Here is a 25,308-nt window from a genome sequence, read left to right on the forward strand (position 1 = left end):
TTTATCTAGACAGTGAAAGTTGAATCCCAATGCTACATCTGAAACCACTACCTGCAAAGGGTGTTGCAACAAGGAGAGGAGACTGTTAGCCCTGGCCTCACTCCACAATATGCTAAGGGGCTTGTTGTCCAGCACATAGTGCTCACCACAGGTCCTTTTGCTCTCCCGGAAAATCCACACATGAATCCTATTAAACTAAGACGAAGCTCGTTCAGCCAGTGACCTGAGGTTTATTTGCCCAGTGTATTGCTGCGGAGGTGTTCTGAACAAAATACTGTGACTGTAGCTGAGCAGCGCATTTATAAAAGTGACTTTTCTAAACTCTAGCCATATGCAGCGTTTCCTGCTACTGAGTACTCAGTTGGATTCCCTACCTTTTGATCTCTGTTTGGAAGGCATAGGTCTGGTAGGTTGGGAAAGGTTCGGATGGTGTGATTATTTCACTCTCTTCCTCAGTAGCAGCTGTTGGGAAGCTCTTCATTGCAGCATGAAGCTCTGCAGAGAAAAAGTGGCAAGGATTACACGGGAAAACAACTCCACGTGGAAACGGGAGCCTCTCTGAGCCACCCTCCGCTATCTATGGGCAAAGATAAAGACAAGAGCAGAGCTTTCTCCAGGGAAGTCTGCATGTTGGCTCCCACTTGAGGCACCAAGGGCTACGTGAATGCAACAGAGTCTGGGCTGACCATCCAGTAATTCCCTGGTGTGACCACTCCGGACTATACGAGATCGACTGCATGCTGTGTGCTGTGACTATGGTATCAAACAGCTCAGCTACCATTTCTCGTCTGCTCACATAACCAATCAACGGGGTACAGTAAGACACTGCTAAAGGATCGGAAACTTATTTTGGTTGGGTATACTGGGAAGTAGCTTAAATTGGTTTCTCTGGTTCTGGCATATGATTCTGTCTAAGTGCTACCTGGAAGTATTGTAGCATCCCCTGACATAATAAAGCATCTGCTTAGAAATGCTGGATGCATTGAAATAAAGGAATCTGACAGTATGGGCCTTTTAGGGAGTGACTGCAAAGGAGCCATATATTTGTTAATGAATCCTGGGCCAAGGGAAAGCAGATGACTTAGGGTGAGTTAAAAATATCTCTGTGAACTGACTTTTACAGAGGAATCATCTCCACTGGGAGGAAATTCCATTTAGACCATCCTTCCACTTCTTGGAAGAAAATATTTTGCTACAAGGGTATATTTTTTGTGGGGTCATGGACTTCTTCAAAACAAACAAACAAAACAAAACAAGTGAATAGTACAAAGTATTCAAAGAAGAAAAAAAAAACAACAAAAAAGTAAATTGAGCTTGGTTTACTTTGGAGAGAAAATACAGCTGAAAAATACACCGCAGTAGGAAGGCAACTCACAAGTATAAACCAGAGCACATGAATTAACATGAATTAATTACGACTGTGTCTATGAGAAGGAGTAGATCCAGGGCTTTAAACAATGGCAGATATACACGAATAGATCAGTGCCTCATGTAACATGGTCATTGTCCCAGACCTCACGACCTCATGTGGAAAACTGAGTGTGTCATCAGGGGGCAATCTATAGTTTCCAGATGCCGTGCATAGATACTCCCCTAATTCTGTCCTGAATTAGAAAATAATTTACTTTTAACTAAGAAAACCAAAGAGGGGGAAGCCCTGAAACACCTCGAGCCAAGTGGCATTGGTCTTGATGCACTTGTTCTTGATTTCTGGACCTGCATCTAAAAGAGTGCAATTATTTAGATGCAGGAAGAACACAGTGTTCTCCCCGTGCTCTTACCCATTTGATCCTTCCCGATGATTTTCACTTGGGCAGATGGGCTGCTGTAAGGGCCCGTGCCTGCTTTACTGGTGCAAGCAATCCTGAAGCAGTAGATAAATCCCCTGGAGAGATTTTTGGCATAGTAGCAGCAGTCAGCAATGTCAGCAGCAAGAGTTGTCCAGTCCCCATCTTAGCCAAGGAAAGAGAGAAAGAAATTAGGACTCATTTAGGATGGTCAAAACGAAAAACTGACCTGATATGGCCTACTTTTGTGCATGGTGTAATTAGTCAATGTGGCAAACTCACCTCTTCCAAAGTCAGCTGGTTTATATTTGATCAGTCCAAGGTGTGGCAATAGTGTTTCAGAGTAATGGTGAAACTTTCTTGTATGGTTTCTCCTTATCTAATTCACACCACCAATCTCAAATGCAAATATATATCATGAACTCCAAACAAAAGCCCAACAAAATCACCTTATTTTCCCTTTGGCCCTGTCTTGAATCTTGCTGAAATCACGAGCTGCAGGATTTCAGCACAAAACCTTTAATTAACACCCTCCTAGCAAACCCAGTATTTGAAACTGAGGTTTCAAGTTCACTCAGCTTTTATAAAACTTAGGTGGTATCTCAGGGAAATGAAATTGTAGGTTTGTCTTGGACTTACCAACCATGGGACTAAGGTGTGAACCAGGAAGTCAGCAGCAGACATTTCACATAGTGCTGTGTCCCACACTTTGTCATTGCTGCTGTGTTCAAGGCTGAACTCAAACTCCCTGAGATTATTCAAGAATAAACCCATCCCTTCATTCAAATAAACACTGACGGGGACCCTTAAATCATAGCAAAGGCAATAATTCCCTACTTAAAACAAAGGTATCAATGACTTTGCAGGGTACTGGTTGAATTAGGGTGTATGTATGTGTAAGAAGGAGCTTAAAATCAGAGAAGTTTCAGAAGAAGCAGGATGCCAAAGCCTACTGTCAAATAATGCATAAAACAAGGATTATTTTTTCTGTTTATCTTAATCCTCCTGTGTTCAGGAAAGTAGGATTTCACTTGTTCCTGTCAATAACACAGAATGTGATTGAAGATAGTAGATGCAGTTTCCTGGTTTTCTTCCTACCTAGAATAACTTGCATTAGGCATCCTCTCCAAAGTCCTAGCTACAGTTGTGTCGAAAGGAATGACAATAAAGAAAGGTGTGTTGGAGGAAAAACAACTGACATCAGCTCCAGAATAAAAAGGAATGTTAGTGTTAATCCAGAATTAAGTGTTTGGAGAATTAAAAGGAGCACGGAGCAGTACGTTCCAAAGGGTGATGTACGCGTGACTGCAATAGAAGTGACAATTACAGATTCACAGATTCACAGATTTCTCTAGGTTGGAAGAGACCTCAAGATCATCGAGTCCAACCTCCGACCTAACACTAAGTACTCCACTAAACCATATCCCTAAGCTCTACATCTAAACGTCTTTTAAAGACCTCCAGGGATGGTGACTCCACCACCTCCCTGGGCAGCCCGTTCCAATGCTTAATAACCCTTTCGGTAAAGAAGTACTTCCTAACATCCAACCTAAAACTCCCCTGTCGCAACTTTAGCCCATTCCCCCTCGTCCTGTCACTAGGCACGTGGGAGAATAGACCAACCCCCACCTCTCTACAGCCTCCTTTCAGGTAACTGTAGAGAGCGATGAGGTCGCCCCTGAGCCTCCTCTTCTCCAGGCTGAACAAGCCCAGCTCCCTCAGCCGCTCCTCGTAAGACTTGTTCTCCAGACCCCTCACAAGCTTGGTCGCCCTTCTCTGGACTCGCTCGAGCACGTCCATGTCCTTCCTGTAGCGAGGGGCCCAAAACTGAACACAGTACTCGAGGTGCGGCCTCACCAGAGCCGAGTACAGGGGCACAATCACTTCCCTCGACCTGCTGGCCACACTGCTTCTTATACAGGCCAGGATGCCGTTGGCCTTCTTGGCCACCTGAGCACACTGCTGGCTCATATTCAGCCGACTATCCACCAATACTCCCAGGTCCTTCTCGGCCAGGCAGCTTTCCAGCCACTCATCTCCCAGCCTGTAGCTCTGCTTGGGGTTGTTGCAGCCCAGGTGCAGGACCCGGCACTTGGCCTTGTTGAACTTCATGCAGTTGACCTCAGCCCATCGCTCCAGCCTATCCAGATCCTCCTGCAGAGCCTTCCTGCCCTCGAGCAGATCGACACACGCACTTAGCTTGGTGTCGTCTGCAAACTTACTGAGGGTGCACTGGACGCCCTCATCCAGATCATCAATAAAGATATTAAAGAGGGCCGGCCCCAGTACCGAGCCCTGGGGGACTCCACTAGTGACCGGCCTCCAACCAGATTTGACTCCATTCACCACAACTCTCTGGGCCCGGCCATCCAGCCAGTTTCTAACCCAGCGAAGCGTACGCCAGTCCAAGCCCCGAGCAGCCAGTTTCTCGAGGAGAATGTTGTGGGGAACGGTGTCAAAAGCCTTACTGAGGTCAAGGTAGACCACGTCCACAGCCTTTCCCTCATCCACCAAGCGCGTCACTTGGTCATAGAAGGAGATCAGGTTCGTCAAGCAGGACCTGCCTTTCATAAACCCATGCTGACTGGGCCTGATCGCCTGCTTGCCCTGCAAGTGCCGCGTGATGACCCTCAAGATAATCTGCTCTATGAGCTTCCCCGGCACTGAGGTCAAACTGACAGGCCTATAGTTCCCCGGGTCTGCCCTGCGGCCCTTCTTATAGATGGGCGTCACATTGGCTAGCCGCCAGTCAACCGGGACCTCCCCCGATAGCCAGGACTGCCGATAAATGATGGAAAGCGGCTCGGCCAGCTCCTCCGCCAGTTCTCTCAGTACCCTTGGGTGGTACTCTTAAGAACAGCAGTACTCTTAAGAACAACAAAACTAATCCCAAGAGAGACAGAACAGACTCAGCGATTTGTTTTGAAGTTCATGGAATTAAACAAGAAAACATCCGCCAATTTCATCAGGCTCTGAATCAAGCCTTGGAAGAGAACAAAAGGGATGGGATGTAGTTTGATGAAACTTGGGTCATTTGGCTGCCTACCCTAAATTTCCTGAATCAATGGAAAAAGAAAGTGTGTCTGTTTGGTGTAGGAAGAATTGCCTATTTGATGGACCATCCTTCTCCACGGACTGTACAGAAAGCCCAGATATAGGATGATATCATCTGCTAACCACCGTTGCTGTGGATGTTATTAGCGTATAATTATTTCATTCCTAACTCCAAATGAGGGAGCCAAAGCAAGGCTGTTTCTGAATAAAAATAATACATCCAGCTGGTGGAGAGATCAAACAAATCGAGATGTTCTCTGCAAGGCAGAAAGGCAGAGCTCCACTTTACCTTCACTCTTGCACTGGATGGTGTAACGGACAGGGGTGCTGGTTTCCACGGGTTTCCAGACCACCTGCACTCCATCCTCGTAGACCTCCACGATGTCAGGGGGCGGAGGGCTGGGAGGAACTTCTGTCGAGAGGAGGCACGACAACCAGTGAGTGTTAGCAGCAGCACTGCTGTGATACACACCCAGCCAGCCAGCATTTCTGAGTTACAGACGTTCTACATCATATACATACATATATATATGTATGTATACATACATGCACATTCATAGTGGAAGAACAGTTCAGTTGTGCCTAGTTTAAACTCAATACTAAGATTTTGAAGTCTGATTCTATAACCACATGGTTACTAGACTGGTTCTAAATCCAGTAGAGAGACTAAAGGGTGAAGAAAAGGGAACAAACACGGCAAAATGTGCCACGCCACCAGAAAACAAGGCCTGTGGCTGTGGACTAGAGCAGGCAAGGGAGGAGAAACTTTCCCCTGAACACATTTGCAGGAATCTCACCTCACAGGTATTTAGTGGTCACATTTCCTTGGTGGCAGTACTACCACCCCTAAACCTGTGGCTGCTTTCAGCTTCAAAATCTGCTTGCTGAACTAAACCAGCTTTGTGAAGTTTGTTAATCCTCAGCATCTCCCTCTCTGTCCATGCTCCTGAATGCCAGCTGCATTAGCTATTACAGAGATCCTTTTGTAATTTTTTTTTAAATCTACCCTGCTTCTAACTCTCAAGTCACAGAGTCTCCTGATTTCAGCTGGCTTCTTGCATCTAGGATAAGGGGAAACAACAAAACCAACAATCTGATGAGGGAGAAATCCTCAAGGGCTGACCAGTTCTGCGTACAGCACTTACAAGAGACAAAAAAAAAATCTATATCCTTCTCTTACCTGCTTTTCTTATGATGCAAGAGGTAGATGTTGAACCCAAGGAGTTGGTGGCCACGCAGGTGTAAATGCCAAAATCATCGGCACTGACAGAGAGAATAGTTAACAGCTGGAAGTTTTTGAGTGTGGATGAGATGAGGATCCGACTGCTGCTGTGGACAGGTATCCCATCTGAAAGGCAGAGGATAGGAGAAAAAATAAGTACGCTACAAATTCAGGTGCCTAAACCTTCCCTGCACCCCTGTCCTGGGGGCTGGGTACTCCCTAAAAGGGTGCAAACGTCACCTCTGAACCAGTTGATGAGCAGGGAGGAGTGAGCCGCCGTCCGGCACGACAGCGTTACGCACTGTCCTACTGCAGCAGCCTGGTCTAGGAGCTCTTCAACGAACAAAGGCGCTGTGAAGAAGAGAAAAAAGTATTGATGCAGAGCGGACACGAGTGCTACGTGGAAAGTAAGTGCAAGCAGGATGTTGTAGAGCATTTTTGATCAGTTTAAGAGCATTCTGTTCATGCCCTGGCATTCTGGTGACCACTGGTTTTCAGAGAATCCCCTGGGCACTGGGCACGCAGGCACAGTGTGACTGCCCACACGTGACAATTGAGACGGATCTGGGGAACACGAGCATTGTACAGCCCTGCTGGTACAGCTACAGCAGCAGAACCCCCAGAGGGGAGGAAGTGTAAGTCACAGCAGGAGTTTTCTGCTGAGCTGGTACAAACGTGTGGGCAAAACTAAATGAAGGCATCTCAAGGACAGGGGAATCGGATCAAGACACCATGAGGAGAAGGAGGAAGAAATAAAAGACGGATATAGAAGGAGAAAAAAAAGCCATTTAGTGGGCTGCCCTACTATTTCTCATCTCACAGCGCTGCCTCTTACAGCAGCTTGCCTGGCCCTTACACATCCATGCCGGTCTGTAGCACAGGAATCCACAACTCCCCACTTCTGCCACCTGGATACTCCATTGGATACCCTAAGATACTCAATTTCTTTCCTTTTTAGTTTTCAAGTAGGTTTTAGTTGTCTTTCGTGGTTTCCTAGAATGGCTCCAATTTGCTAGCAAGGCCACGAAAAGACAGTTTTAGCGAAGACACTCTATACAGTACTGATAGAAACTATATATATCAGTATAAAGGACTGATATTCACACATATTCATTGGTGATGCTTCATAATAAAACTAACTGGTGACTTATGCAACAGCGATACCTTTCTCTTTTGGCATGAGGCTTGATAATTTGAAGGAAGCAAGTCCTGATTTCCGCTTCAGAGATCCTTCAGCCCCTGTTAAGGGCTCTTTTTCTGTTACCTCACTCCCCAGCTCACCGAACTCTGTTTCAAAGAAAGGATGAGAAGTCATTCAAGGCCGTCATTCCTCCCGTGGCATGCATTTACAGCACAGGTCTGCCATTCACGCAAAAAATAGCTTGGCAGACAGGGACGTCTTTATTAACAAGCCTTTAGTCAAGAGCCTTTAGAAAAGGCTGTGACAGCCATTACAAGGAGAACGTACGGGAAGAGCAGGGCGTATGTAGGGGTGGCAGAGAAGTAAGGACAGATTCTGTGGTCCAGACATGAATATCATCATTAAGTTAGGCAGCCAGGGCGACTTTACCAACTTCACCCGGTCTCTTTAGCCTTAAAGATTTGTCATGGTCAGACGACAGCTGCAGGTGGAGGCATGCACAGCTTTTGTGCACGGTCAGGCAGGGGAATTCAGCTGCTTCCATCAGCAGATTACCCCAGCTGACCCTGCACTGGAGCGGGACACTAACAGAGAGCTAGTGGTGGGGCTGAGGACAGCTAATTTCATGACCTGCCACTGCCAGTTTTGCAATGACCGTCTAACCACAGCCTCAGATACACTGGGGGGGAAGGAAGAGGCAGATTTAGTAGAGCTCAGTTATAGTGGTTAATCCATGAAGGCACAGAATAAAATACTTACCTTCCTCTGCCTCTGGCTCTGGAGATGTCTTTCCTTTTAGGATTCTTGAAATATGGGCAACAGAAGCTTTTACTTTCTTCTTCAGACTTTGCTCCACTGACTGCTCCACTGAGTGAGACCTTCCATAGGGTTTAAAGAGTCCTGGCTTGCTGTAGAAGGAGCTTTTCTGCTTGCCACTTGAGTCCTTTTGGGGGCCATACATTTCCCTATGGCTCTCTGACCCTTTTCCCATGACTACAAGGTTAGCTGCCTTTGAATCCTCAGATATTTCCAAATGGTTCTTCCTGTTCTTTCCTTCTGCCTCCTCTCTGATGCACAGTCTTTTATCCTTATGCAGGTGTCCCGCAGGAGGTGACCTTGCCCTTGCCCTTTCACTAAAAGGTATAAACCGCCTACCTGTTGGTTTGGGCGGAGGCTTCCTAAAGTTCATGAATTCAAACGGAAAATAGACAATGTCATACAAGTCAGAGAAATTCAAATAGGCAGGCTCCACCTCTGATATGTCGAGTTTTGGAGTCCCGCTGCCAGGACTGGGTGCTTCATCCGACAGGTCTTTGATTTTCACTAACGAAACTTCTGGGTGTCTGCCGGTGTCCTTGCTCACGGGCACTTCACCGGGTGTTTTCTCGGCATCCAAGCTCTCCGTCGGGGAAACGCTCGCTTGGCTAGAACTGAGGCTCTCGAATGCCAAGTCCTCCAGATGTTCGCATTCATGGGGAACCGTTTGTGCTCCCTGCCCTTTTGGTACCTCTGGCTCCTCGCTCACAGCAAGGTAGGGTTCTGCGAGGTCATCCAGCTCAGAGACTTCTCGTTTACCCCCTTGTACAGAAGGGCAGGAGGTGTCCATGGGTGTTTGGCTATCTAGGCCTTTGTAGAACATCTCTGTGGGAGGTGAGATGTGCTTTCTGCATTCCTCCTGGCCAGAAACTGACTCTGCCCAAACATTCATCTCTTCAGAGAGGGAAACCATCTCGTCCACTAAGCCCTCCAGCACAGCAGACTCCTCATCGCTGTAAAAAGAAGACCTGTGATGGGAGAGCTCCTGACCTTGATCCCTGTGGAGCAGCGGTGGGACAGTTTTTCCGTCATCACAGCTTCCACTTTCTAAGGCAGTGTCTCTCGCCTCACCACAAACCTTTAGATGTTCCTCATATTCTAGCTGATAGACTGAAGCTGGAGACTGAACTTCTGGTTGTGGAGCACTTAAAATACCCGGGCACATGCCCTGCAGAGCAGCAGAAACTTTGCCACCAGGATAGACGGCCTTGTGCTGCTCAAACACCTGACTTCCAGCCTCGGGGAAAGGAGCAGACGAAGTCTGCCCCACCTCTGGGCTTCCACTCGTTGTGACAGCAGATCTCACCTCACTGTGAAGTGGTGCCCTCGGATGTTCTTGCTTTTCCCTCTCACAGACCGAAGGGAGACCAGTATTTTGGGATGTAACAGTTATAGCCGTGTGTCTGCCCTCCAGAGCAGCAGGCACCATGCCACTGCCCTGAGAAGCCTTCTGGGGTACAGCTCCCCCGATTTCAGCTTCATGGACCAAACTGGGAACAAGTTCTGTGACAGATGAACCTTCACCCCTCAGAGCAGCCAGCATCTCCTTGCTGTGAGCTGGCTGCTCCCTTTCAGCGTGCCGTGCTCTGTCAGCAATGGCAGTTCTCATCGGTTTTGGTGGCAGGACTTTTGAAACAACGGGATGCTCTCCCTTTAGGCTGGCTGATGTCGTGTCTGCACGAACTGAAGCCTTTGTGTGGGCTTCACTTTCACCACCGTGGGCTGAAAGTGGAGTGATCCCTGCAATACTTGGTCCTTCATGCTCCAGGACTGCAGATCTCACCTCTTTGTAGGTCTTTGGCTTCTGGTGAGCATGTTCACCAGCTGTTTGCAGAGCTGATGGGACACCTGGCTGTTTGCCCTCCAGGCCAGTAGGTGCTGGAATGCTTTGGTCGGAAAGTTGCTGACTTTTTTCTTTACACACTGGAAGTGAATCAGTTTCTGTCTGTGGGCCTGTTACAACAGAAGAGCTTTCGTGCTCCATGAGATCAGACTTGACAACGCTGTGAGCAGAAGCCTTCTGATGGGAATGTTTCTGCCTTTTGTCTTTCCAAGGTGGAGCTGGGGCTGTCCTTTTGATGAGGAAGCCCTCGCCTTTTACATCGGGATGGGTGTCGGTGCTGCGAGCGGACTCCTGGGGCAGATGGTACGCTCCTCTCGTACTGCCAGGGGCTGACGTGGAGGTGGTCTCTGACTGCGGGACCGTCGAAATGGCCTGTTCACCCTCCTGAAAAGCAGCGTCAGGAGCACTGCCAGAGGGAGGCTTCTCCTCCTTGATTTCATGTTTTTGAGCTGATGACGCAGTTACGTCTGAGTGCTGGGCAGACAGAACGGGGCTTTTGCCTTCCAGATCTCCAGCCTCCTCCTCCATGTAAGCAGCTTTTGACTTCTTCAGGAAATGTTTCCTATTCTCACTCCTTTGAGGTGACACTGGAAGTCTGTCTAGCTGTTGCACACAAACAGCTGGGCACCCATTACCCTCACATTGTGTGGAAGGAGAGAGCTGCTCTTCTGAACGATCCTTGCTGGCTCTCCTGAAGTCCTCTTGCTCTGAAGTGCCTGCAGAACATCCCTTGCCTGGCCCCGCAGAAATGTCGCAGTGCTCGCTGCCCTCTGGGCAACTTTCCTGTGCCGTTATATCACAGTCTTCTTCCAAAATATCTTGCTCCCTCACTGATCTCGAGGCCCTCAGCCTGTAGTCATCCAGGGAACGACTCCGGCTAGACCCAGCAATAGCAGGATGGGGTGGTTTCCTGGCAGTATCAAACGAAGCTGATTTGGTCAAGGAACCCAGCAGGCTTTCCCTGTGATCATCTCCATCATCAGACTTGCCTTCTTCTTCTTCCAGTTCGAACTGTTCCAGGAGGGGTTCACGGAGACCACTGAGGGGCACTTTTGAATATCCAGCTTTCCGGAAAGTTCTTCTGGCTCTGTCCAAGTGCCTCCTGAGCTCCCTGCTGGGTGACGAAGGCATCCTTGCAGGTAGTTCAGCTGCTTGGCTGTAGAAAGTGCTTTTAATGACGCTCTGTCTAGGAACACACACAGGTGGCTTTTCTGTCCCATCCCCAGCCTTTTCAGTTCTGTCCTTTTCAGATAAAATTATGTCTGTTTTTTGTTTTTGAGATAGATCTGATGCGTTTTCTGAGGAAGTCTTCGCTGATGAAGGTTCAGCTGCACCACTTCTTTGGGACCGCTCTGCTCTTTCATCTTGCATTCTGATCTGAAACCCCTCCTCTTGCTCTTTTAAAATACCTGTCATGAGCTCTTTGCTTTCTGTAGGTGATTCGTCCTTCACTTCACTTTTCATTGCAGCGTACTTCTTCCTCATGGGTTTTACAGGTGGGATGGAGATTTTGGAGTGCTTCTCTTCACGTGGATGTTTTGGAGGCTCCTGGCTGCTCGGTGCATCAAATATGGACAAGTGCAGTTCAGGTGCAGAGCCAAAGTGCCTCTTCTTGGGGAAGTGCGAGTTCTCGTTGTCTGAAGAGGAGCCGCTAGTGCTGGAGGAAGTGCTTTCTTCGATCAGATGCCGGGAGATGGCCAGGGAGGTGTTGTCGTGAGTCCCTTCCAGGATTTCTGGGATGGATCGCATCACCAGTATGGATTTATAGCACATCAGGGACCGCTGAAAGCCAATACAAAATACAGCACAATCAGCTGGAAACATGGTGGAGTATGGTAAAGCAAACTTACAAAAATGATCTCCTGCACCCTAAAAACCACAATACTAGTTAAATAACGCGTTGCCACCCTTTTATAGATACAGTCAGCCTAAGCCTCCGTTGTTCATTGAGCCTTCCTCATCACCCATTCGCAGAGATGAAGCCGTATTGACTACTACATACTTGCTCTGTAAACAGAGAAACTGGACCTGGTCTGAGATTTTTAAAGACAATTTGGCCATTCAAAGCAGATGGAGAAAGAGTTTTTAACCAAACACATTAGATAAGTGCAAGGTGCTGTACCTGGGTCAGGGCAATCCCAGGCAGGAGTACAGACTGGGAGAAAAACACACACACACACACACACACACACACACAAAAAGAAAACCAAAGTAAAAGCCAAAATTTCTGCTGACTCCAGCAGGAATGCAGAAACCTACTCCCGTCTACACACCTAAAGGCAGGTGTCTTAGTCCTTGTTTCAGTGCCCGGTCGAAAAGCACTGCACACACCCCAGAACTACAGTAAAAGCCTGGGTAATTTATTTCTGCTACATCCACAGAACTTCTGGGCTTATTCCCCATTCATAGCCAAGCTGAGATCTCTGCCGTGCTCACTGTCCTAGCACAACAGACTTTAAAAGATTCTAATGTAACTGAAAAATATTTACCTAAAAAGAACTAACATAGATTAAGGCCAACTCACCTGCCACTTGCTCCGAGTCACAATGAATTTGAGCTGCTTGGTATTAATGAAATGAGCTGTTTCAAGTGGGAGATTATGCTGCCAGGTAGAAAGAGAGGAAAATCAGTGGTTAAAAATCCTGACTGCATTTCCAGAGTTGTTGTTGTTGTTTGTTTGTTTTGTTTCATTTTTAAGGACTGACTCCTTCCAGAATTGTTTAATTTAGGAAAGTTATAATAGAACAAATTCTACAATCCCATTATGGCTACATTGTAGGCAATATCAGTTTTTCAATGATAAAAGCAAGCCTTGTTCAATGCACGTGATTCGGTAAATTTCCTTAATTATTATTTCATTTTTTTAAAGGTTTTTTTTTTTTGCTCTTCCTCCTTAGAGATTTATGGCATCAGAATATAAACCATAACTTCCTTCCGCGAAACCAGAGTTTCCTCTCTCTACAGACATATTGTATTTGCTCATGTCAGTAGCAATCTTTGGAAAGGAAAGATATCCTGGCAAGTAAACACCAATGTGTCTCCTCTTTCTAGAGAGCCATGCCTGGAGACCAAGAGAAAAAATAAAACAGCAAATAATTATCAAGCAGCCTCGATAAGTTATCAAGCGCCGCCCCTTCAAAGGTCTTTTCCATCCTGAATTTATTTTTATGGTTTTAATAAAAAACAAGGGCAAACTTACCAGGAACCACTTGTGGGAAAGGCAGTCCAAAGCACTAGGCCTGTCTCTGATAAGAGAAAAAATAACCATTTTAGTAGCAAGTCACTTCAAGCAGCAACCACAAGATCTTCCTGAAGGTGCCTGCTTCATATGGACACACGCATACACATTAGTGTATGTCTTTTTGCTTCTGTTTTGGAGCTTAGAAGCCACAGAGACAGAAAGAAGCTTTCAACCCAAAGTTTCCTTCCCTTGAGGCAGAACAATTCTTCCTGCCCAGCCTGAGACTCCCTGCAGATCTGCAGGAAGATCCCACGGCACCCTGTAGGGAGCCTGTTCAAGGGCATCAAGAGCAGTCCCACGAGTGACTCTGACTCTTTAAAGGACCAAAGCAAAAATAGCTTTGGCGCCAGGCAGAAAGAACAGAAATGAAATTAAAAAGCAATGACCTCTACACATGCCTTCAAGCCTCCTTTTGTGCTTGAAACTGCTTAATAAATGTGGTTCATATTGTTTAATTCCCCCATAACTCCCTCTGTAGCAGCACTTGCTTTTCCCACTTCCCCATGTCATTTCAGAAACTCATGTGCCTGGAGCTAGGCAGTAAAGACATGGCCATACCAGAAGCAGAGCTCTTTGGCAAACTGTGTTCTGGGTAGTGAATAAAGAATTAGGGCATAACGCACCGCATCTCACTCAACTTTCCACTTTTCAAAGCAACTGCAGCTCTGATGAGCTGAGATCTGCCTGCTAAGACACCAGCATCTTTGCATGCCATCTGTAGGAAGCTCAAAAACGCACTCACTTGGGGTGCTGCTGTAGGATCCACTTTATAAAATCCTTTGCATCTTCACTCAGGTGAACAAAATCAGGGATAGTCCATGAAATTTCTCCTTTTTGGATATTTAGAAGTGTTCCTCTGTCGTTCTCCCCGGCAAATGGAGACTTGCATGTTAGGCTTATTCATTGAATGACGTAAAGTAAAAGGAGACAGACTTTAGATTTTTATTTGCTGTTCAACAACAGGAGCACACAAGTCTACGTAGGGCTTGAAGAGGCCTGAGGGACTCCATGCGTGGGACTTGCAGTGCTTGTGAACAGTGCATCCATTAACAGAGCATCTTTTACTACAGCATGACTCAACATCTGACTGATTATTTATCTCTTACTCACAGATAAGGAATTTAGGGTCTGATTTTTCACAGCTACAGTAGGATGATGGCTAAAATGAGCAAGATAAAGACTGAACCCGACCCATTGCTCTCATTGCTGAGGAGAGCAGCTGTCAAGTCTTTAGGCAGGGACAGTGACCGAAGCCCTTGGCGATGCAGAAAAGAGTGACCAAAAGAGAAAATGAAATAAATCACCAAAGGACTTGATGCTTCGCTCATTCAGATCCCTCACTGGAAGGTGCTGGAGGGCTCTGACTGGCAAAGGGATATTGAATAAGTATGTTCAAGCAGATTTATTTACCTTAAATATGTGATGACTCCAACAGCCCTGAGGAGAGAAAGAACACAAATGTCAGATGTCCGTCACTTTCTCCCTCCTTCTCAAGCACACAGCCCCTTTTCCTGCCACTAGACAGACACCTTAGCACAGTAAGATAACTTTCTTCTCCTCACCTTTCCAAGGAAAATAAATCCCCAAAGCTTTTGCTTTCACCTCTTTTTTTTTTTTTTTTTTTTTTTAGCATTTTATAAGATTGGTCTCAAGTATTCCTCTGTTTTTAAAGCACAGGTAGAGGCAAAGACTCAAAATACTTTTTAGAGACTGCTGGCCTTTTCTAGAAAGCCTCTTAGGATCGTTCTCTCTAGTTGCTGCCTCTTTATGAAAGATTGGCTTCTCTAAGATGCTGCTTTGCATTAATTAGCTGTCGGAGTTCAGTAATGGTTGACCAAACCAAAAAGAAGGAGCTTTAAATAACCCTAAGGGGTTTGGGATTCTCGGTGTTCACTTTCAGTTTCCTTTCTTATCATCACTAGTCCGTTTACTTATTCAATGTTAAGGACCACCTTTATTAACTGCACCATCTCTATCAAAGTACAGTGTTACTTACTCCCTAGTGCCCTGTTTGTACCTATAAGCAAGTGGTACATTGCAGACATGGCAGGTGTGACCAACGGCTCGTGATTCTGCACAACACTCCCCATACCCCCACACAGTCAGATTTGCAAAGCAGAGGGTACTGAGCTTGTGATGCGAGGAAGCCTATCCACTGCAAAATAGTTTGCTGTAACTACAATAAATTACCCTATGGAGTGAATGTACACACACAGTATAATATCATTAGGTATTCTTAAGAAAACATTTGTTTCAATCTAGAAGCCCCAAATTCAGGCTGTCTAGTGCAAAAGGTTTTTAGAAAGACAACAGGTTACCAGATATCAGTTGCTTTTGACACCGGTGACTGAGAAACAATTTCTGGGGCAACAAACTCTGGAGACCCATATTTGCTGAACTGAGGCTCAAAGGGTGTGATCTTCTGGGCAAAGCCAAAGTCACAGATCTTAAGGTCTTCCTTTTCAGGATAAACCATGAGGATGTTCAGAGGCTGGTAAAATAGAATAAAATAGAATAAAATAGAATAAAATAATAAAATAAAATAAAATAAAATAAAATAAATAAAATAAAAAATAAAATAAAATAAAATAAATAAAATAAAAAATAAAATAAAATAAAATAATAAAATAAAATAAAATAAAATAAAATAAAATAAAATAAAATAAAATAAAATAAAATAAAATAAAATAAAATAAAATAAAATAAAATAAAATAAAATAAACATTCCCTGGCCAACAAGAAGCTATGACAAACTAGACCTGCCACTGCACATTACCTTGATGTCCAAATGTAGAACGTTGTTGTCATGAAGATATTTGACTCCTTCCAAAATTTGCTTGATATACAATTTAACCTAAAAAAATCAATAAGATATTAAACAATTAGTCATTAAAGCATTAAACATTAATATTAAATAAAGAAGGTCCCTGATTCCACCAATAGTTTCTTTTTTTTTTTCTAGGTAAGAGAGGAAGAGATTGAACTAGGAATACTTTTAAAACTGGACTGAACTTCTTATATTAGTCCTTGCAGTTGAAATCAGATGTGAACCAAACACTACTGTGTGGAAGGAAGCTGAGCCTAATGTGAGAAAACCCTCACTTAAAAAGTTCAATAAGCCTTATTTTTAGAACTCAGATTTGGCTCATGAACAGCATAAATCAAGCAAACACATTTGAGAAACAAACAGACATTAAAACTATGTTGCAAACCTATTTTCTTGACTGTGTATAGATCCAGTGTGACTAAGACTGAATGAGGAATGAAGATTTACAGCTAGCTTCAAAATTGGAAGTCCATCGCCTTTGAATTTTTACAGTGTTAACTGACATTTCCCTCTGAGCATCTCTGAGAAAAATCAGTTTTGTCAATAAGTACAGGAAACTTGGCTAATAGACAGGAGATGTGAAATATTTTGAGCTTTGAGTACCAAATATTAAAAAACTAAACCCACCACCTTAGAAACTGTCATTTCAGCCCTTGGATACCCGTAAAATTGTGAAGAGACAAAGCATTCAAAGCATTACGATATTAAACAAGTGAAGATATGGAATCTCCATAGGTGACAGATAGCAAAGAAATGGTGCATCAGCAAATACGGTTTGTATTAGGCTGAATGTGATGTGGTGTGCAAAATCACTGGTAGTTTCTAGTCGTTCCCTGAAGAAACTGACCAATAAAAGCTGATGGGAACACACTGTAAATCCTGATTCTGTTTTGACAGATTATCACTGATTCAAAGATATTCCTCACACTGGAAAAAGAAAATACAGCTGGAAATTATTCTCTGCAGAAGAAACAGGTGGTAGCCACCAGCTCTGGACTTTCAAACGAGAAGGAAATCTTACCTCTGCTTCGGTGACGACACTCTTCTTGAATAAACGGTCAAGGAGCTCCTCGCTGGAGCATCTCAAAACGGCATTAAGGGCAAATAGAACTACAGTTAAATTACTCTTTTTACTTTGTAGCTACCTCTGCTCAACTAACAGAGAGCAGAATTCATGACATCTCGTTGCAAACCGAGTCGTTCACTTCCAGATATTTCAGAAAAGAACTTTGGTGCTTAACAACTCATTCCTACTCCTATATGCAAGTATCACAGCTTTTCCTAAAACAGCAGAAACATAGTACTTCAGTGAGGAGTGCACACAGCTATGTTATCCTGTAAAGTGTGGAAAGATATATTTTTTTTTTTTCTTGTTTGTTTGTTTTTATCTCAGGCAAAAAGCAAAAATGGCTCTTTGCTTTGTTATTTAATAGCTGAGGTCTGCCTGAGGAATACTTCCCAGCCTCCTCAGAGAAGAAGCACAGAAAAGGATACAACTCTAGAATCAAAATCAGGGTTTTCCGTGTTTCAAACTGATCCAGCAGCCTGGTAATTCTGTCATGGGACAGAGAGGCAAGAATATCCCTCTCCTGATGTGCACGAGCCTTCGTTTTGCTTCGCAGAGGGATGAATTTGGCAGCACAAGACACTCTGTTCCCTTTATGCACAACTCGTTTCACAAAGCTGAAGCAGCCCCTGTGTAAAATCAGAGGAAAAGCCCTGCTCAGACTCGGTTCAAAGCCCCCTGCGCTGCAGGTGTAGACCTTTCCACTCCCCAGCCTTTTTCAGCTCCTGCTGCTCAGGGCTTAAACTCTCCGCCAACGCTGATTTTCCTGTGTGCGAGCTGCTATTGCCCTCTCCCGGCTGTCTCCAAAACTAAGCAATAAGTTCCTGTCGAAGGAAAAGGAATTTCAGGTGCTACAGGCTTGTGCTGGCAAAGGCTGATGCTCTCGGACCCCTTGGATGGACACAGTGCTTGTAAGTACGTTACTGTGGGCTTTTGAGGCTAATATTGCCCAAGAGCCATACCTGGGCACCTTTTCTGCCAGGCTCCGGCTGGTATTTCTCTGGTGGGAGCCACCTGGACCTGCGGGCTCTATGGACTCTCCCAGCCTGGCAGAAAACTCAGGGAAGTGTTTCCAGCCCACCTGTAGCGGGGTGACCTCCCACTTCTGCCAGTCCTTTCACCATTCCCTACTTTTTCACAGCTGGGCCCTCTTGTGCCTCTGCTTGCTGCTGCTCAGCAGCTGAGATGGGCAATGAGCTGTACTCCTGCAGCGATGCTGTGATGTTGGGAAATTCCTTTACCTTCCAATCTCCTGCTTAACCTCGTACAGGGAATGGAGTTTTCTCCGGGTGGCCACTTTTTTTGCTGCTTGGTCTTTCTTAGCTTTGGAAATGAAGAAAAATGTAAGGGTTAATATTCAGACCACGATGTCTTGCTAACAGTATTCAAATTTACTTCAGGACAGTATATAGAAAATATACAGGGGTCCTCTAAACTTCTGCACAGAATTAGGTGTAGTTATTTGATGACAGAACCTGCCAACACAATCACTGGGGCTGCATCTTCATCTGACAGCAATAAGAGGACTCAGGGTAAAGAGCAGACCACCACCAGAGGCATGCCCCCACTTATTTCTGCGGCCCACTATATCATATCAGTGTTCATCATAAGGTCTCAAGCAGGGAAAAAAACCAAACAAACTCCTTTGCCCATCTGTGTAGGTGATTAGACCATTTACCTTTATACTGGATCATGCCATACCGCTAATATCCAACTGCTAGGTAGGGATACATGGCAGAAACCACACGAGTACCAGGAGAAGATGGCAACAGAATAAATATTGCAGGGGCTATCGCAGTAAATCCCGCAGCTGAAAGAACGACATTACCTTCGTGTACAACAAGTTCGGCTTTGCACAGAACCTCCCCTCCTGCATTTTTGGCTACACAGGTGTAGACACCACCATCTTCTGAGCCAACGTTGTCCAGGATTAAGAAATACGTTGTGCCTGCCATCCCTTGATGGAGCCTATTGCTGTCTGTCAGCAGTGAAGTGCCCTGAAAGAATGAAAGGACTTTTTGGTACTGGAAAACCAAGATGGAAACAGATATTTCTTCTCTTCAAGAAATGGAAAGAAAACAGATGCTGGCTGAAGAAGTCCTCATGGCTAACTATTTATCTGTGTTACACAACATTTTTGCTTTGTAACCCATTCGTAGGAATACAGACTTGGGAGGGTTCACCAGGGCTGCGTGGTTTATGTTTCATCTCTTCCAACACACCAAGCCTGGGCAGTCAGCCCAGGGAGCACAAAGATCAGCAGCCTTGCTCCTGCCTGATCCCCACTTTGTGCTGGCACACATGCTGCTTTACATCCATAAATGCCGTAAAAAAAGAGTACAGGAGGGGTTGTGTGACATAGAGGGCAGATTATGAAGATGTGCAGACCTTATGAGACCAGTTGACTGGGCAGTAATATATGTCAGATGAAATTTAATACAGATAACACATAAAGTGATGCAACCCTGTTTCTCCATATGAAATGATGGGCTGTGAGCTGTTCTTTACTACACCGGAGCAAAACTTTGAATTACAACAGATCACTCCATGGCAACACCAGCTCGGTGCTGGATGGCAGTTGAAAAAGAAAAACAAACAAACAAACAAACAAAAAAATACATACCAGATGTTAGAAATGATTGGGGAGGAACCATAGAAGGTGATAGAAAGTACCATCTTATAAATCCTTCGTTTGCCACGGGTGAGGAGCTGTTGCAGCAATGCTCTCTCTGTAATAGCTTCCAGACAAGGACTGATAGAGCAAGTTGGGGCTCTTCAGCCTGGAAGGGAGGCTTTAGCAATACGATATGACAGAGCTGTCTAAAATTCTGAATAGTTTGGAAAGAGTGGGCAAGGACAGACTTTTTCTGATACGAAAACTAAGGGCCATCACAGAACAACGAAAAGAGGTGATGCTTTGGGCAACATACCATTGTTGGATTGAACTCCTTGCCAAAGGACACTGTGCATGCAAGAAGCTTACATGGGTGCAAGGGGAGACTAAATAAGTGCATGGAGGAGTGCTTTGTTATGGGTTAGTGAACAGGTGAAAGTTCATCAAGCCCACGATAACCCCGGACTGAAAACATTAGAGATTGGGAGAACAGTAACAGGATGCATCACGTATTCTTGCCTTGTTCTTATCTTTTCAAGGTGTTCAGGCATGTGTATGTGTGCACATGTGGGTGCAGGAGGGGTTTTTTTTTGGTTTTTAAGGTTATTTCATTTGTCCGAGTAGTTTATCCTTGCCCTTCCCATACAGAAGGTAGAAAAAAATAGAATCAAACTTTCGTGAACAAAAACATTTTTTTGGACAGAAGCATTTCAGACAATCATTATGGAACAACACTGGCTTATTTGAGGGGCACAACAATATTCTGGGGAACAATAAATGATTTCTCCTTCCTTTCCATTTGGTCAATTACTGTCTTTACTCACACTCAGTTTACTCAGTTTATAGAAGAGGTACAGAGCCTGGAAGTCAGCTGACAATTGGAAAACCATTCTTAAGCCCATTTGTGACCCCAAAACTACAGCACACATCTTGGTGGCTCTCAGACAGACACCTCCTGCCCACCTAGGTCCCCAAACCTCTCTGGTTGTCCTCCCTGTGAAAGGAGCCTCAGTGACACTGGAGACAAGACAAAGCAAGGTGCATGATTGGTGTCCCAAGGAGACCTGCAGCTGACTCAACATCTACAGATATGACCCAGAATCAGCATAAGAGGTGTAAGATGAAAGAATAAGAAGATTTTTCCCCACAGAAGTACTGCTTTGCAGTCCTCCCCACAGTCCAGGGAAACGTCTGCACTTACCTTAAACCACAACACAGTAGGCTGAGGGGTTCCTTCAATGACTGCCTGAAATTTGGCACGTTCCCCAGCATTCACCTGCACATCCTCTATTGTCACTTGCATATAGGGAGGACCTGGTGAGACACAAAGGTTTGAGGTGTTCACGATACCATAACTTTGTCCATGGTGTGCTGCTTTAGGTTGAGTTGCTCGAATGGGATTTTCATGACCAGCCATTTTGGATATGATATTGGCTTAATATCATATCAAGAGACAACACAGCAATATTTTTGGGTTTCTTTATATTGACATTACCTTTAGGCTTATCTTCATGCTTATATGTTACGTTTTGTTTAAAAAAACAGTTATTGGTCAAGACATTGAATTATTTCAAAACAAAAACCACCACCAACAACAAGTCAATTAGAGGTATCAGCCAAAGAGAAGACAACGACAATCACAGGATTTTGGAAATTGAAACAAGTCTCTTCCTTACTTGTTGGGGTCTTCTCCTCAGTCTTGTACACATGAGTTCTTTCCGTGGTCTCAATATAAACTTCACTGTGTACATCCCAGACCACATCTCCTTCTCTTCTGTACCAGTCTCCTGCCCCCGCAGCTGGTGATGTTCTTTCATGAAGAAAAGATTATTACACAGTCACACATAACTGCAGGGATATACTTTGCCATCGATCTATGTATTTAACCACCAGACAAAAAAATATCTACTTAAAATTAATAAAAGAAGAATTTAGTTTTGGTGGAATTAATTTCTCCCCAACCATTTATATCCTTCTCGCATACTGCATGTGTGCACAGGACTCTGAAGACGATAACAAACCTACAAGAACCAGTTCAAGTCACCAACTGCTTCTCTACAGAGGACTTGCTTTTCTGATACCAAAGTCTGCCACGTTTGGAAATCTGTGTGTCAGAACCTGTATTCACCTGGAAATGGGAACAGTGCGCTCCTGAGTGCTCTCAGCTCCAGCCGCCGCCTCTTCGCGGGAAAGGCCAGGGCTGGGCTTCGGTGCGCTTGGTTCTTCAGCTGGAATCTGCCTTTGTGCTTTGTCTGGTGGCAGAAATAGGGAAAGTCAGGCATGTCACCCAGGAGGGCACAGCTGAAAGCCAGAGCAAAACTCTGGAGCTATCTCCAGTCTGCCTTGTGTCAGAGCTGAACCCATCCAACCTCAGCTGAGCGCTGTTGAAGCTAAAGGGGAATTCGGCCCTTTTGAGAAGGCCATATGAAGCAAAGGGCTGCTTTTTCATTATTATTATTATTTATTTTTTATTTCTATGAACTTTTCTGTAAGGAAACACATGCAGGCACAAATAGAAAAGGCAGTCTATAAGGGCAAAAAGAAATAGGATGACTGAAAGGAAAGTGTTAGTTCAGAGCATCCATTTTAGGTGATAATTTAACTTGGGCTTGGGTTCCACCAGTGTGTGACTATGATGATATGCCTGGTGTTAGCTTTCTACACACAAATAAACAGCTAAACTATGCATTGTAAGGACAGTTTTGGATTCACTGGTGCAATCAGATTGCATCAGTGAAATTAGTAAGCTTACATAAATGTAGAACTGGTGGCCATGGAAGGCCGTGTCCAGAGGTACAGCTAGCATGGAAATAGGCTAATCTGGAGGAGTAATCTGGTACGCCTCCTTGGGTTCTTGGAAAATGTCCCCATACAGCTCTTAAATTACACCAGAACAAGGTTTGGCATCTGAACATTACAGGAAGGAGGAAATTAAAAGATGGAGGAGCTTGAAGGCAGATGAGATTTTTTTGTTTTTATTACTAATTATTTGATCAGATATATCTTCAAAAACTGGTTTGAGCATCTATTCCAAAAGTACCTGTTTTTCTTTTGACACTGACCACTAGAGTTACACCCTGGAATAAAATACATCATCTTTTCCATCTGAGAAAAGGGGAAATCAAGAGAAGTCTTTTGCCAGCAGGAAGGAGCTTTTGGGGGGAACATTCTGGGAATGTTTGGTGCAGGCTGGTTTTGGAAGAAAGCAGCAGTTTCTAGAAAGCACATAATACTGCTTTACTTTGATGAACATGATTATTCAAGGCATTACCGGCAGGGTGAGAGATCCCAGCTGGGTGGAAAATGGCTTTGTGCTTTCCTGTTGCCAGCGCTATCAAAATATTTGCCTTCTTTTTATTTAAAACATATAATCAAAGGGACAGTTGTCAAGTCTCCATCTTATTAAAATAATTCCCCTGTTGATAAGACCTTTAGCTGCCTCGAGTGAAAGGACTGCAGACCCATCACATTCTCTATTCTGTGCTCTCTGTATTTGAGACTAAAGAAATAATCCATTTCACATTTTACTTCTGATTTTTCATAGAATCATAGATCATTTTTGAATTATTCTGCTTCACCAGAGGATTATTTGCATGGATGATTTCCCACTAAAAGAACAACAACAACAACAAAAAAAAAGGTTTTAAAATCCTGTAATTTTTTGAGCAGTTGTTTTGGGTCTGATTCCATTAAATCATTCTAAAGTTTTAGACTTTTTTTTTTTTTTTTAACGGTGTCTGGAGTTTGAGGGCTGCAGGCTACCTGACAAATCCTTTCAGGATCACCTTGGTGGAGGCCAGATGCTCTGACAGGACACAGACAGCTCAGACAAGTTGTTAGGGCAGAAGCAGGAGGAGGAGCGGAAGGGCTGGAGCTTGTTCGTGTGTTTCAGAAACACCACGGACATGAAAGCCTTGTTCCCATAGCAAGACGCAGTCACACACATCATTGGTGTTAAGCAAATAAACTGCTGAGGGGTCTCCTCAAGCGCCAGGGCCAGCGAACTGCGGGTGAACTTGTGCCCTATATGCTACAAGAGCCTCTGGCGGTTGACAAAGGGCTCTTAAAACTCCAGCTTGTTTATGGCAGAGAAGAAGAGAAAAACAATCTCCCTTCCCCACCCCACCAAATCCTGTTTCCAGAAAGATCTGCCCCAAGGTTTGTGCCAACCTAACCCCAACCCACAGCACCACGTTTCACTGGGTCTGGATGTCCGCTCTTACCCTGCAGCTGCTCAAAACGGAAAACCAAGGAGGAAAAAAAAAAATCCTTATTTGTGTGTTCAACATTATTGCCTCCCTCAGCTTCCCTGCGACATGTTCCCAATTAATTCCAGACCTACCATGCCCTCCAGCAGTCTGGGTTTGGGTGCTGGCTTCGTGAACAGGAGGCCCGGCCGCTGCTGCCGAGTGGTCTGAGGGAACGGGCCCAGGAAGGCCATGGCCACCGGCTCCTCGCACGCCCGGGGGAAGAGTGACAAGCAGTGACGCCGAGTCCACAAGTTTCCTTAGGGCTGTCTTGATCTCCTGGTCAGCACGCTGAAGCGAGGCCTGGACAGAAGTCTCCAGCGCTGGCGGTGAGGAAGCCCTTCCTACAGACAAGAAGAATAGCTTTTCTCTCTTCAGCGTAAAAAGAAAACAGCAGCAGCATCCAACCCCTCACAATCAGAAGAAGCGTCTGTCATCACGTCCTTTTCCCCTCACAGAGCAGGGAGATGACGCAGGAACGCTTATTCCAGCAGGAGGGAAGGTGGCTAAGACTCAGGACAAGGAGACTGGCACGACAAACTTCGGACAGACGCATCTCACCGGGGCGAGGACACCGCACCACAGCGCGTGTCCCCGGCCCCTCAGACATCCCAGACAGTGGAACGAGGGATTCATCTCCTCACATTGGGATTCATCTCCCAGCTCAACCCCACACTGGCTGGCCTGGCAAAAATACTTTCATTGAGAGCAGTGAAACGAAGCCAGAGGTGACCTGCTGTGCTGATACCAAGGCTATTGTCCCGGGGAAGGGGAAGGAGGATCGGGCACGTACCAGGCTCGGTGGTGCCTCTAAAGAAAGGAGGGTTGATGAGCCTGTAAGCCTGAAAGGTTGGCAAAAAAGACTCTGAAGCTACTGTTTGAAGAATAATGTATTTGTCCTCCTTTGCAATATTTAGGTTTATACCGGAAAGTACCTGAAACTTAAATTTTCACTCAGCTGTGTCTTTGTAAGACACTACAGGGGCAAGGCCAGCTGGTGTGCACAGTAATGCCCAGCAGTTGTGGATAGGGAAGCGTTATACAGAGGAAGACATATCTTCTGCCTCAAGAAACTACAGTCCTGAAGGAAGAGGGAAGACAAGAAGCTTTCCAAACAAAAATGGATTTTGAACACACATCTTTGCAGAACTGCCACCCGGGAGACAAATCCCACAGACTCCTCCCCAGCCAGCACTGGCGGAAGAAGCTAGGGGAGGTGGGATCACTGGATAATTCAGATTGGAAAGGACCTTAGGAGCTAATCACATCCAATCTCCTGCCCAGCACTCCTTCCCCAAAACATGACGAGGCACAACAAAGGGACAGATATCTAGGGATACCCTTAAATACCCATCAAAAATGACAAAACCCATGTCAGATTAAGACTATTCATCATGTTTACAATGTGATTGCTTGCAAAGGAAGGGTACAAATGTGAATGATGTTGCAG

General features: G+C 45.1%; 1 protein-coding gene across 1 annotated transcript in view; it reads right to left on the reverse strand.

Moving 5' to 3' along the window:
- The window catches only part of OBSCN (obscurin, cytoskeletal calmodulin and titin-interacting RhoGEF), a gene marked incomplete at its 5' end in the record, with an annotated part of 184,274 nt that overhangs the window by 5,811 nt on the left and 153,155 nt on the right, over window positions 1-25,308 (reverse strand). Inside the window, 21 exons of the mRNA XM_083822953.1 lie at window positions 375-495; window positions 1,782-1,952; window positions 5,131-5,253; window positions 6,022-6,189; window positions 6,304-6,414; window positions 7,228-7,350; window positions 7,964-11,645; window positions 12,388-12,465; window positions 13,063-13,108; window positions 13,847-13,999; window positions 14,515-14,541; window positions 15,423-15,595; window positions 15,881-15,958; window positions 16,953-17,013; window positions 17,426-17,626; window positions 18,239-18,320; window positions 18,826-18,994; window positions 20,813-20,925; window positions 21,288-21,421; window positions 21,740-21,863; window positions 23,954-24,181. Coding sequence (XP_083679079.1) covers window positions 375-495; window positions 1,782-1,952; window positions 5,131-5,253; window positions 6,022-6,189; window positions 6,304-6,414; window positions 7,228-7,350; window positions 7,964-11,645; window positions 12,388-12,465; window positions 13,063-13,108; window positions 13,847-13,999; window positions 14,515-14,541; window positions 15,423-15,595; window positions 15,881-15,958; window positions 16,953-17,013; window positions 17,426-17,626; window positions 18,239-18,320; window positions 18,826-18,994; window positions 20,813-20,925; window positions 21,288-21,421; window positions 21,740-21,863; window positions 23,954-24,181 — 6,166 coding nt within the window. The remainder of the gene's footprint in view (window positions 1-374; window positions 496-1,781; window positions 1,953-5,130; window positions 5,254-6,021; window positions 6,190-6,303; window positions 6,415-7,227; window positions 7,351-7,963; window positions 11,646-12,387; window positions 12,466-13,062; window positions 13,109-13,846; window positions 14,000-14,514; window positions 14,542-15,422; window positions 15,596-15,880; window positions 15,959-16,952; window positions 17,014-17,425; window positions 17,627-18,238; window positions 18,321-18,825; window positions 18,995-20,812; window positions 20,926-21,287; window positions 21,422-21,739; window positions 21,864-23,953; window positions 24,182-25,308) is intronic.

This window comes from Anser anser (genome assembly GCF_964211835.1).
Source record: "Anser anser genome assembly, chromosome: 2".
Taxonomy (NCBI): Eukaryota; Metazoa; Chordata; class Aves; order Anseriformes; family Anatidae; genus Anser; species Anser anser.